Source organism: Parus major, chromosome 13, assembly GCF_001522545.3.
Source record: "Parus major isolate Abel chromosome 13, Parus_major1.1, whole genome shotgun sequence".
NCBI classification, from domain to species: Eukaryota; Metazoa; Chordata; class Aves; order Passeriformes; family Paridae; genus Parus; species Parus major.
In genome coordinates this window covers 10,114,007-10,125,575 of record NC_031782.1, presented here as the reverse complement: position 1 = coordinate 10,125,575, position 11,569 = coordinate 10,114,007, and the positions used below count along the sequence as shown (strand labels likewise).

General features: G+C 40.6%; 1 protein-coding gene across 3 annotated transcripts in view; it reads right to left on the bottom strand.

Moving 5' to 3' along the window:
* Window positions 1-344: 344 nt before the first annotated feature.
* FSTL4 (follistatin like 4) overlaps window positions 345-11,569 on the bottom strand; it is a 198,008-nt gene continuing 186,783 nt past the window's right edge. For all 3 annotated transcript variants that reach the window (XM_015642031.1, XM_033517683.1, XM_015642035.1), the window contains 4 exons: window positions 10,495-10,644; window positions 9,793-9,900; window positions 6,750-6,859; window positions 345-3,675 (listed from right to left, as the gene is read on the bottom strand). In XM_015642031.1, the coding sequence (XP_015497517.1) occupies window positions 2,979-3,675; window positions 6,750-6,859; window positions 9,793-9,900; window positions 10,495-10,644 (1,065 nt within the window). In that variant the 3' untranslated portion in view covers window positions 345-2,978. The remainder of the gene's footprint in view (window positions 3,676-6,749; window positions 6,860-9,792; window positions 9,901-10,494; window positions 10,645-11,569) is intronic.

Here is an 11,569-nt window from a genome sequence, read left to right as displayed (position 1 = left end):
GTGATGAATGGCAAATGCCATTGTGATCTTGGCACTGGAGTCTTAGTGGCAACCAAGGATTTTTTTTCCCATTCTTCTAGTGTCAGAACATCCTACTGACATGTGAGTGTATAGGATAATGAAAAGGTCATTAATTCAATTTAGATCAATTTTGATTAATCACCATGATTAACTATAAGTTAGTAACTAGGAATTTAGTGTGAATTGGTGGAGAACCAAAAGGATAGGGAAAGAAATTGCCCACAAGGAAATTTAGTCTCTTTTTTACAGTTGAAAGGCAAATATGAGCTGAAACATTTTTTTTGAGTATATATAAAATTTCTGTGTCATAAAAAAAAAAAAAATCAGAGTAACAAATGTGCAGCACTTTAATGTCAGATTTGACTGTCATTGGAACTGCTAACAAGTATTGTGGACAATCTAAATTATACTTCATTTTCTAAGTATGATATATAACCATTAGGATACTTTAGAAAGACACATCACTAGAACTTGGGCTGGAGAGGGAACAAAGGGAACATCTTTGGAAGGTCCAAGTGAGATTTTTTCAAGTGAATGCTATTCCAATACTTTGTGACAAACAGGAAGAGTGAGGTCTGTTATACATCTTTCACAGCCTATATATAAACCAGCCTCAAGAATATTTACCTGAACATATATATACAGATTTGTTTTCTTTTAATATTCTTAGAAAAGTAATATTTGCTTGATCTATGACACAATGAACGTCTCTACAGGGAAAAATTACCATAGGCATAATAAAATACTCAAGAAGTCATAAAAGGTAACACGAGAGCAGTGTTTGGCCTTGGTAAAAGACATTTAGGATGGCTGCAATGTATGGATACAGCTTTGTTCAAGAAAGGAGCTGTGCATATTTAAAGGTACTTACAAAGCTGGTCTTCTCCTTTCTTTGACATGGGATATGTTTCCTAATGGGATGAGTACAAGACCATGGGCACCATGCATCGCTAAAGGAAGGCTATGCTGATCTGTTTCACATGTCTGTGCTGCAATGATGGAAGAGTCTCTTCTAACCCCTATGGCTCATAAATGAAAGGAATGTAGGATTCAGCATATCAGTGTTGAAGGACAATTTCAAGGACTCCATGTTTAATGAATTAATAGGATTCAGCTCCCCTTCTTCATCTGTCAGAACAGATTTTTATAGTCTCTACAGAACTGAAATGGTGTAAAATACCTCAGGTCTACAGCCATGCTAAAATGCTGCTGTTGTGATAAAGTTAAACATTTAAAGCAAAGATTGCCAGTGTTATGTGGTATCCTTCTTGCTTAAAATCCTTCTGTGTGTGCTGTGGAATGGGTGACTTAAGCATCTGTGGAGGGAAATAATTATGACACCACTACCTATGACTGCATGTGTTCAAGGGCAGCTTTTTACAGACTCTGGGCAACAAGGTCCTCAGCAAACCAAGCTGGGTTTTTCCAGAGGCCAGTGGGTGACTCCAATGCTAGTGATATTTACCTGCAGAGAGGTTTCACCCACCTGCAGTCCCCATTTTCCAAGTGATGGTTACAATTGCTTGGGTGGCAAGACTTCTTGCCTGGCTCTGCTGCCACAGCTGCTTTTGCCCTCATCACTTCATGGTGATGGATAGAGAAAGTTAGAAAAATGCAAGTAGAAAAGTTTTTAATATCTTCCAAGTGTGCAAATAAATGGCTGTATGTTTTTATGGGAACTCGTCTGAACTTTCTCAATGTCAGCTGTTGCATTCTTGGATAATTCAGCTGCTTTTACAAGAATGTCTTTGCTCATAACTAAAAGATAATTGACTATAAACAAGTGTACTATAAACAGAAAGAAAAAAAAATACAAAGAAAAATTGTTTCCTGCTTGTTCTGAGAAGAAATAGGCAAATTAAGGCTATGACTAGAAAATGAGTGAGTTTTCTATTAAAAATAATCTCTGTTATTTTAACTGTTATTTTATGAAGAACCAAATGGTTTCAGTTCTCCTAAATATTTAATGAGAGAAACCAATGATTTCTAGAAGTGTTGCTGTTTCCAATGGGAATAACCATAACTAATTCTCTTCTCTGCCCCCCAAAGAGCAGATTTTGCATATTTTTCCCGAACTGACCACACTCATGAGCTGTGGAAAGACTAATGCCACCTTCTCAACAAAACTGTTTACATAAACTCTGACACCTCCCCCGGGCCCCAAATCAGTATTTTCTGGCTTCTACCCAGGCCTGGATGGGTAATGGCCTGGATATTTCATGGCAAATTTCTCAAATACAATCACACAAATATGCACTGAAAGAGGGGGAACTCATCCCATTGCCTTCAGTAGGACTAAGAGCAAAATGAAGTGCAGAAGCAAGCGAGCTGACAGTTACTATTTCTGTGATGCCTCCTTCTGAAATCACATCTGTGAATCCTCTCAAAGCCACCCTGCAAAGAAAACTGATCAGTTTTCATTAAATCACTCTCCTAGGTTTCTCTGAGTTGAAAAGTGCTCTGATGTTTGCTTTCCCTCGTCATCCAAAGGTGAATATTCAGAGGTGAATAATCCTCGCTACTGCCATCTCCCTGCGCTGGGGAGGGGTAGTCAGTGCAGCCAACAGGCAAGGGATAAGGGAAGAAAACTGATGCTTGGACATAACATAAAAGCTCCTCAGTATGGAAAATCAAAATCTGTTTTGATCTACAGAATTACTAAATTTCGTGGCTTGTATGATATCTCAGTGGAGATACTCGCTTCTCAGCATTTTTCTCATAACCACAAATCACACCCACAAATAAAAACTATCCCTTCAAAACCACTTCCTATTAGCAGAGCATACCTTATATTATAAAACTTGCAAGTAGACCAGTGTTGTACCATGAAGCCTATACAGGGTTTTTTTGTCTTTTTTTTTTCCCAGTGTAAAAATATACAATGCTACTGCTCATTTCCTGCAGTGTAAAGGTCCAACTGGTCCTTGCCTGCTGAAGGCTCCACTGCTACTGCCGTTTCATACCTCCCCTACCCAAACCACTGTGTTACCCCTCCTTATACCTGAAACCTCACAGCGTAATGTATTTTGTCTCCCATTTATAACAAACAAAGAATCTTTAGCTGGTGTAACGAGATACTGTCCAAATAATCCACTGTCTTTCATAATTCTGTTGTAGCTGCTCCAGGGCCAGTCTTTGGATGTGATAGGGTCCTTTAAATTCTTCAGTACATTCATTATCCCTGTTGACAGCTCTACAAAAAGCACATCTGTCTGCAGATGTGAAGTAGCATATATATAGTACTGATTGCCTTCAGTGAAAGAGGGCTGAAACGTGACATCAGAAACGTGTATGTTTGTTTTTAGATCATAAATCAGCTTGATTTCCCCTCGGACAGTTAGAGCCTGGACGCCGATCCTGCCGCTGCCTGGGTCGGCACTGACCAGGTAGCGCCCGTCGGGCGACACGTGGGGCGCGCCCGCCACGGCGCCATTGGGGCCGATGACGGCGTCGGTGACGCTGTCGATGATGAGCTGCAGCCCTGCCGAGCGCCTCCTCCTGCACTGCACGAAGTAGTAACCACCCAGGTGTGTGTAGGCCATGGCCTGAGGCACGCAGCTGTAGGCTTTGAGGTCGATGGTCTTGATGTGGGTCACAGTTTCCAGGTCAATCTTGTGAACCGCTTGTTCTGTCTGGTTAAAAATGAAGCCAAACCTGAGACAGAAAACAAGACACTGACATCACCTCTGGAGACATGGTGACATGCCTGAGCAAAGAGAAAAGTCAGCAGAACTGGGAACCTGAAATTCTGCGGGTTTTGGAAGTGTGTGCAATAATACTGTCTCTTGTTGTAAGAAATGTCTTGTTTTAGGGCTTCTAAAACATCCTAGAAGGAGGAATATATTTCAGTTCAAATTAGCAACCTGATCCTGGAAATTTGAATATGTGCTTAGCTTGTTTGAATCTTCAAGAGCCAAAATCTTACATTGGGAAGACCAATTTCTACAGAAATGATATCAAGGTTTGGGTGTTCAGTAGGCTAACACTGACCAGGTTTGTATTTAATCTGTCTGAGATTATGAAATTCAATATATACTCAAGCCTTCAATCTCAAAATAGAAAAGGATTCAAAATAAAGCATATTGCTGCCAGGTTGGGGCCAGAGAGTAACTATATATAATAAATATAGCTGTGTACAATATAATGCATAACCACTGAATGAAGACCATATCCAATCTCATCTGTTAACTGACAGCACCAGAGGGAAGCTGTGGTGTGTGTTTTGTACCATGGTGCCCAGGAACCACTGCAGGAGGTGGCAAGGCTGCAGTGCAGAGCAGACTCTTAAATCCTGCCAGCCCAGGGAAGGTGTAAAACATTTCTTTAGAAACATAACCAGGGTGCCCTGAAGATAAGGGGTCTTTATTTTCTGTCTCAAGACAGGGCAAGGAACAGTGAGCAGAGGATAAATGTTCTGTAAAAGATATATGCTGCAGCACATCTGACCTTTGCTGAAGATAAGAAAAGGTCAAAAATACCAAGAAAGGTTTCTGCTTAATTTGAGGGAGCCCTTAGCAACAGCCTGTTTATGTTCCCCTGGATTCACAGACACTGACTTAAAAAAACTAATTTTACACTGAGTATCTTTTCATCCATTCAATGCAGACAGAGGGAAATGAAGTGAGTGCTTAGTGTTGTATCTCTTCCTCAAAAGATGTAAAATTGCCTTGTGAATGCTGAGGACAATATGCTTCTCTGCAGATAATACATATTTTGCTTGAAACACTAGGTTTATTTCTTTATTCTTAATCTATCTGTCAACGAGACACTCAGCAATAATTTCACTTCTATAGAATGAGCCAGTGTAGTGTGTGATCCCATGAAAATCACTGGGCTAAGCCCTTCATTTCCCCATTATACTCATATCCACTAGAGACTTCAGAAAGTATCTGCAGTGGAAAGTTGTAGTGCACTGCGTGTGTGGAAATTGGATATGACACTTGTATTTCTCCTGGATGAATGCATTTTAAGTACACTTTAAAAAGTGCTTTCCCTTACAGCTTTTTTTTTTTTTTCCTTAATACTTGGCCAAATGCCTGAAAAAGTTAAGAAATGTTTTTTATCATAAACTCCCATTTAAAGAAATGGATCAGGACATATTTTATGTGCCCACAGTTGCAGAAGAGGCTCAGCCCTTGCATGAAATCTGTGATCTGAAATCTCAAAGCAAACCTTGCTCATAGAGAGTTTTTAATAGACAACAGTCTACCCTTGGAACTAATAAAAATGGATAAATTTCTAGATATCCATCTAAAATAGGAGGCAGCTGAAACACATATGCAGGTGTATTTGCATACAAATATTATTTGGCTCATGGAAGAAATTGCTTAAATGTTCACCTTCCTGGGAAATGCTGGTACTGCCATTTATTGTTTCTGAGTGGAGAATTTAGAACATCATCTCAATGAGTCTCATTAGCCTGCAAGCAATTATTTTTCTGTACTGAGGGTGAGAGAGAATGGACAAAGATCTGGCCCTGAACAAATTCAGCAGGAAATCAGGGACAACATTTGCATATGGAAAACTATAGACTATAATCTATATTTATTATTTCAGCCAACTAATCACACTTAAGCAAAAGGACAATTAAACAAACAAAAATGTATAACTGTTCCACCTTGCTGTCTTTGAACCCAATTCTCACCTTCTCAGCTCAGGCTTTAACATTCAGCAGAGTCATCTACCTCCTGGCACTACTATTAGTCATAATGAAATTGTGAAAAAAAACTGGAAATACGAAGTAGAGAGAAATTAAAAATGACAGCCACGAGGCATACATCATTATTTTGTGTTTCAGCAGGCAAAATTATTTATTTTGGAACAGACTCAACATATAATCATTCAAGTGTAACCCCTTCCCTCTCGGTGTTTCCTGCAGGAAACCTAGGGTGAGTGTAAAGAGTTACATTGTGGTTTTTGAGTGTTTAACTAAGTTAAACTATATAGAGGACAGAAGATGGTTAAACAGTTGTTATGTTATAACATGGAGAGAACAGTATAAATTGCTTTGCAGTTATCATCAATTTTGATTATGGTAATGGGAGGCTTCCTGTGCCTGCTGGGAAGCAGCCAGTATTACTCCAGGTTATTAGTATGTTAGTTACACAACCTCATTAACCACTACATCACATTAACATTCAAAATTGATGGTTCATCGAGGTGTTTTATTTATTTTTTTATTTATTTTATGTGCAGCACATACAATTTTTCTGCTCCAGCCAAATCCAGTACTTGAACAAGTTGGAAACAGGTGAAAGAAGCACACCTTATGCTTCAGCAGAGTACACTTCTGCCACTTCAAGCAATATATCCTTGACACGGGTTTCTGCCCAGATCTGTAACAGTTCTGTGGCAAGGAAGGTGATTTTTGGGCCATCAAATTCCTGGCACAAGTAAGCCAGGGCAGTGTGCCATAAGCTGCAGGGAGGGATGGCTGACTAAGGTGAGGTTTGAATGCCTGTGCATGGTCTAAGGGAAGTCCAGGATTGTTTCTTGCTGTTTTATTGATTAGCTGAATAACTACTGGCAATTTCCTCAACCACTTCTCCATTTCATGTGTGAAAATGGGGATAAACATAGTTAAGATTCATGACAAATTCATTCATTCATTCATTCATTCATTCATTCATTCATTCATTCATTCATTCATCCATATCTGTTAAGTGCTTTAAGGTTATGAGAAAAGAGCAGCATGGTCACCATTATTATTCATTAAAATAATTTCTCACCTAACATGATTAATAATAAGATTTGTAGGTGGTATAAAAAAATCATCCACTCCTTCAAAGGGTGTGTGGATAACATGTGGATCCTCCCCAGCACTCGCCTCTGGAATTACCTACAATAAACACACACAAGGTTGAGCACAGGATAAGCACTGAGTAAGGCAGAAAGGTAAACAGAGATTAGAGACATGCACGGTACCAAGTGGCTCTTTCCAGGGTGCAGAAGACTCAATTGATTAATGACTTCAAAACACTGTTTGGTGTAGTTGTCTTGAAAAGGTGTGCTAGCAAATAGTATTTGAGGCTTGACATTTGTAAGATAAGTACACAACTTGACTTTCATAAGTTGTTTACATCCCAAGAAAGAGCAGTCAAGCAGGAACTTGAGCAGTATGACAACACTAGGACCATAATAATTTATCCCTCACTGTCTAAAGTAAACATTTACTTCATGGTAGTATTTATTAATCCCATTTAAATACACAGTGATAATTTACCAATGTGAAGGATCAAACTCACAGCAGTTAATTATCACTTTGAAGGAGAAAAACTGTTCATCTATCAATATAAAGTCCAGGGAGGAGTGCAAAAGCGCCCTTTGGCTGAGCCCTGGTCCTGCCCTCCAGCAAAGCACAGATGTCCATGGACAGGGGAATTTGGCTCCTCCACTGCTCCAGAAAGGAAAATAAAAAATTTTCAAAAATTAAAATATTAAACACTCAAATTGTTTGCTGGGTTTAAGACGACTTTAGTCCATTCATTAGGACCTTCTGCTGCTCTAATCTGCAGCATTTGAATTTATGGCTACATAATTCATTAAAGACATGCTAAATCCCTAAAAGGTTTATTTCAGACAGCTGTTCTGGTCATGCCATTTCAATTTATTCCAATTACATTGCTCAAGAAGGATGCCTACCCTAGCCTAGTGCTTTCAAGAGACCAGACATTTGCTTTCAACAAGCCAGTAATGGCCAAACAACAGCATCCTGTTAGTTGGTTGCACAGGCAGTTTGATAAATCCCTGATTTCCAGAGATTGAGTGGAAATTCAGATCAACCTCTGCAACAGCATCTTCATTAAAAAAAGATATTTCATTGCATGTCTGTAACTGAACATGGCAGGTTTTAAGAAGGAACACTGCCCAATTAGTCACTACCCATCTTTTGGGAAAAAAGGTCAGAAGAAAGAAAGGATATGCTAATGCTGATGCTAATCTCATCTCTTTGTGTGTAACTGCACATCATACAGATAACAGAAAGGACTATCTCAGATCTGGAGCCTTCTAACAAGCTTCCAACTGTGCAGATGGTGTGTTCTCTCTAATAATGACATGATTGTGCCATCTCTCCTTTAATTACAGAAATTCTCACAGCTGGATGGAAGAAATTAAGTCAGAAAGGGTAAAAAGAGCCCATTTTGTCTCCTTATACCTTGTACAGGAAACTCACATCCCCAGGTGAGACAACTTGGTGCTGCTACCCTGGAAACCTTTGGTTTTGATATTTTTTCCTGAAATTGCTCATGATGAGTAGCTGGTCCAGCTACTTTATTATTGACAGTCAGCACTGGACAGAGCATGTGGATGGTAGGAATGGCTCCTCCCATCTTCATGGGGCAGTATCTCCAGCAGAAGCCTTGGGTAGCCCCACAATTAAAGCAGACTCCAATTTGTTGACTTTTAAATCAGAAAGCACAGCTCCCCTTCTTCTCTGACTGCTGGGGAATGCTTTAATGTAGACTTAGGAGCAAACACTTCTGGCAGAAGGAGTATTCACACGACACCTGTTTCCAGAAAGGCTGGGCAGCAAGTGCCAGAAAACAACTACCAGAGAATGGGATGTCTGGATGGATCAAATCAGATCCCTCAATTGGTGCCAACTCTGTCACACAACCTACAGCAGCAGAAAAATGCCCCACTAGATGACATTCTCCATGTTCTCTGTACTGTCAACAGAAGAGTAAATCTGCCAAAATGATCCAGAAGTGGGAGCTAATTAAGTTGTCCAAACTCATGTGCAATGCTGTGTCCCAATGTCTCTGTGGGTCTGGTGGTGTTGAGCATGGAGGAGTTCCAGGATATCACTGGCACCCCTGCTGTGGAATCCCTAATGCCCAGTAACACAATTTGTCCCCAAGTTTTTACTTCTCCTGCTTTGGTTTTATTTTTTCATGCCCTAGAGAACCCCTTTTTGCATTTTACTGTGAGAGAATCAGAATTGTTAAGGATGGGAAACCCTTCTATGATCATTGAATCCAGCTATTTACCCAGCACTGCCAAGCCCACCACTGAACAATGTCCCCAACTTCCACATCTACAGGTCCTTTCAATCCTTCCAGGGACAGTGACTCCACCACTGCCCTTGGCATCCTGTTCCAGGGCTTGAGAAAGTTATTAGTGAAGAAAATTTTCCTAATACCAACTTGCCCTGGCATAACTTTAAGCCATTTCCACTTGTCCTGTCACTTGTTACATGGGAGAAGAGACTGATTTCTATCTGGCTTCGACCTCCCTTCAGGGAATTGTAGAGATGAAAAGATCCCCCCTGAGCTCCCTCATCTGCTCCTTGTCAGACTTTTGCTCCAGACCCTTCCCCAGCTCTGCTGCCCTTCTCTGGACATATCCCAGCACCTCAATGTCTGTCTTGTAGTGAAAACCCAAAACTGAACCCAGGATTTGAGGTGCCTCACCAGTGCTGCAGAGCACATCAGTCTTTTCCTGCTCACAGCAAGCTGCCAGCCCTTGTTGTAAAACTTTATGGCACTTGGCTCTGTCACCAGTCTTAAAACAAAACAGACCTTGGCACAAAGCAGCCCTACTGTCAGCCTGTGGCACAGTCATTGCTCAAAAACAAATTAAATGGCAGGAAAAATATAGGAGGATGGACAGAATAGTGATGAATAAAAGTCGCTGGATATACAAATGAAACAGCAGCTTTATATCCAGACCATTAAATGCTGTTAATTAGCTGCAACCCACCAGCCACCAGTGTGTTACCAGTGATGCTGAGCCCAGGAAGAGCAAAGGATCCAAAATGTAAAGACTTACCTGCAGTGTGGGTGATGATTGCCTCATGTCCCCCCAGCTGAGCACCCACACTTGGTCATGAGACTTGTCGTAATGTAATTTGGTTGGTAATGGGTCCACATCCAGAGACTTAAAAAAAACCCAGAGAGTTATTTACACAGTGACCCAAATGCACATGACAAATACATCAGTTCACTGCAGGCATTCTCATGCACCACTGTTATGTTCACTGTGCAACTTTGCCTTCAAATCAAGGCGGGGGGGGGGATCAGCAGCAGTTGAAAAATTTGGCTGTTTGGTACCATTTTCTGGGTAGACATCACTCCATCTTCCATCTTATGTTGTTACTTATAGCCAGTAGATCAAGGGCCAATTTCTGTCTGAATTATACCCACATCAGCTCATTCTTTCCAAGCTGCTTATAACCCAGGTCAGGCAGCTAAGCCAGGAATTCATCCCAGTGTTATTTTTTACTAGATTTACTGTAAGCTTGGCTGCAGATGCAGCCCTGAGACTGTGATCTACAACCTACAGAGGAGTTCATTCCTGCCAGTGAGGTTATAGAACAGTGACCCCCATGTGATCCCATTGGTGAAAGCAACATAGGCCCAGCTCCTTAGTGATCAGATCTTTGCCCAGCAGATCCACTGGGCAAAGATCTGATTTTTTTGTCCTATATCAAGTCTTTTGCCATCAGCGAATACTGTGTCCACTTTTAAGTACCTGTATGGCTTTTTGAGTCTGGATATCAATTATTATTACTCTGTTCTGCTTTGGTTGTGTCACATAAATGTACTTGTCTCTGACATTGACAGCTGAAGCCCAGAGGCAGGACTGAGTGTCTTCATCTTCCACTCTAGGACAGAGCTCCTCCTGATGGGTTAAAAAAGAAAAGGTTTAATTTTTACAAGTTCAGGGCCTGGAGCAGCAAGAAGCTTAGCCTTTAAAACTGCAGGAAAAATCCCTGGGGATTCCATTAGGATGGTATTTCTCCCCTTTCTTTCCAGGAAAACATGAAATGATTAATTTATCAGGTACAACACTTCAACCTGGCTCTATGCAATAACATAAAACAGCTGGACCTCCTGCAAACTTATATTGAATGTAAATAACCACAGAGTGTATGGATTGATCTTTTGAATCAACACTTGCAGTGCTGTCAGCATCTATTAGCAACAGAAATATCACTCTGTGCTTTGTAAATCACACAGTGATTTATATTAATTGAGTCACTGCTTTATATTTTTCATAAAATCTTCATTTGCTGTGCAGGACAGCATGCTCTAAAACATCTGTGCTCAAGGAAACAGAAGCAAAACAAGCAGGATCCTACAGCTACAGAAACTGCCCCTGTTCAAAAGGAACCATATTCTGATGCTTTGTGCCAAATTCCCTTCACAACTGTCTGATGCCATATTTTATCTCTGATCCTCCACTCACTGAGTCCTGTGCAGAACTGGTACAGCTACCCTGAGTTTGAAGAGCCACTTTTGGTTTCACCTACAACTCTCTGCATGTTTGCTACTCCTCATCGCTCTTCCTTCTGTCAGGATGCTTTATTTGAAAGAGCATTTGTGTAGGACCAGGCTGTGGGGAGGAAATGGGGTAAAATGAAAATGAACACATAAAAATCTCAGTGAGCACAACTGTTGATTTCAGTCCTTGTGTTGGGTAATATTAAATAATGGCCTAACCTACCTAAGGGAAATGTGATTGGAGATGCATCTGAGCTTGTTCAGGGAAAGAGGAGGTACAACAAAAACCAATGTCAACACTGTGTCTGTATTGGAGGAATAGA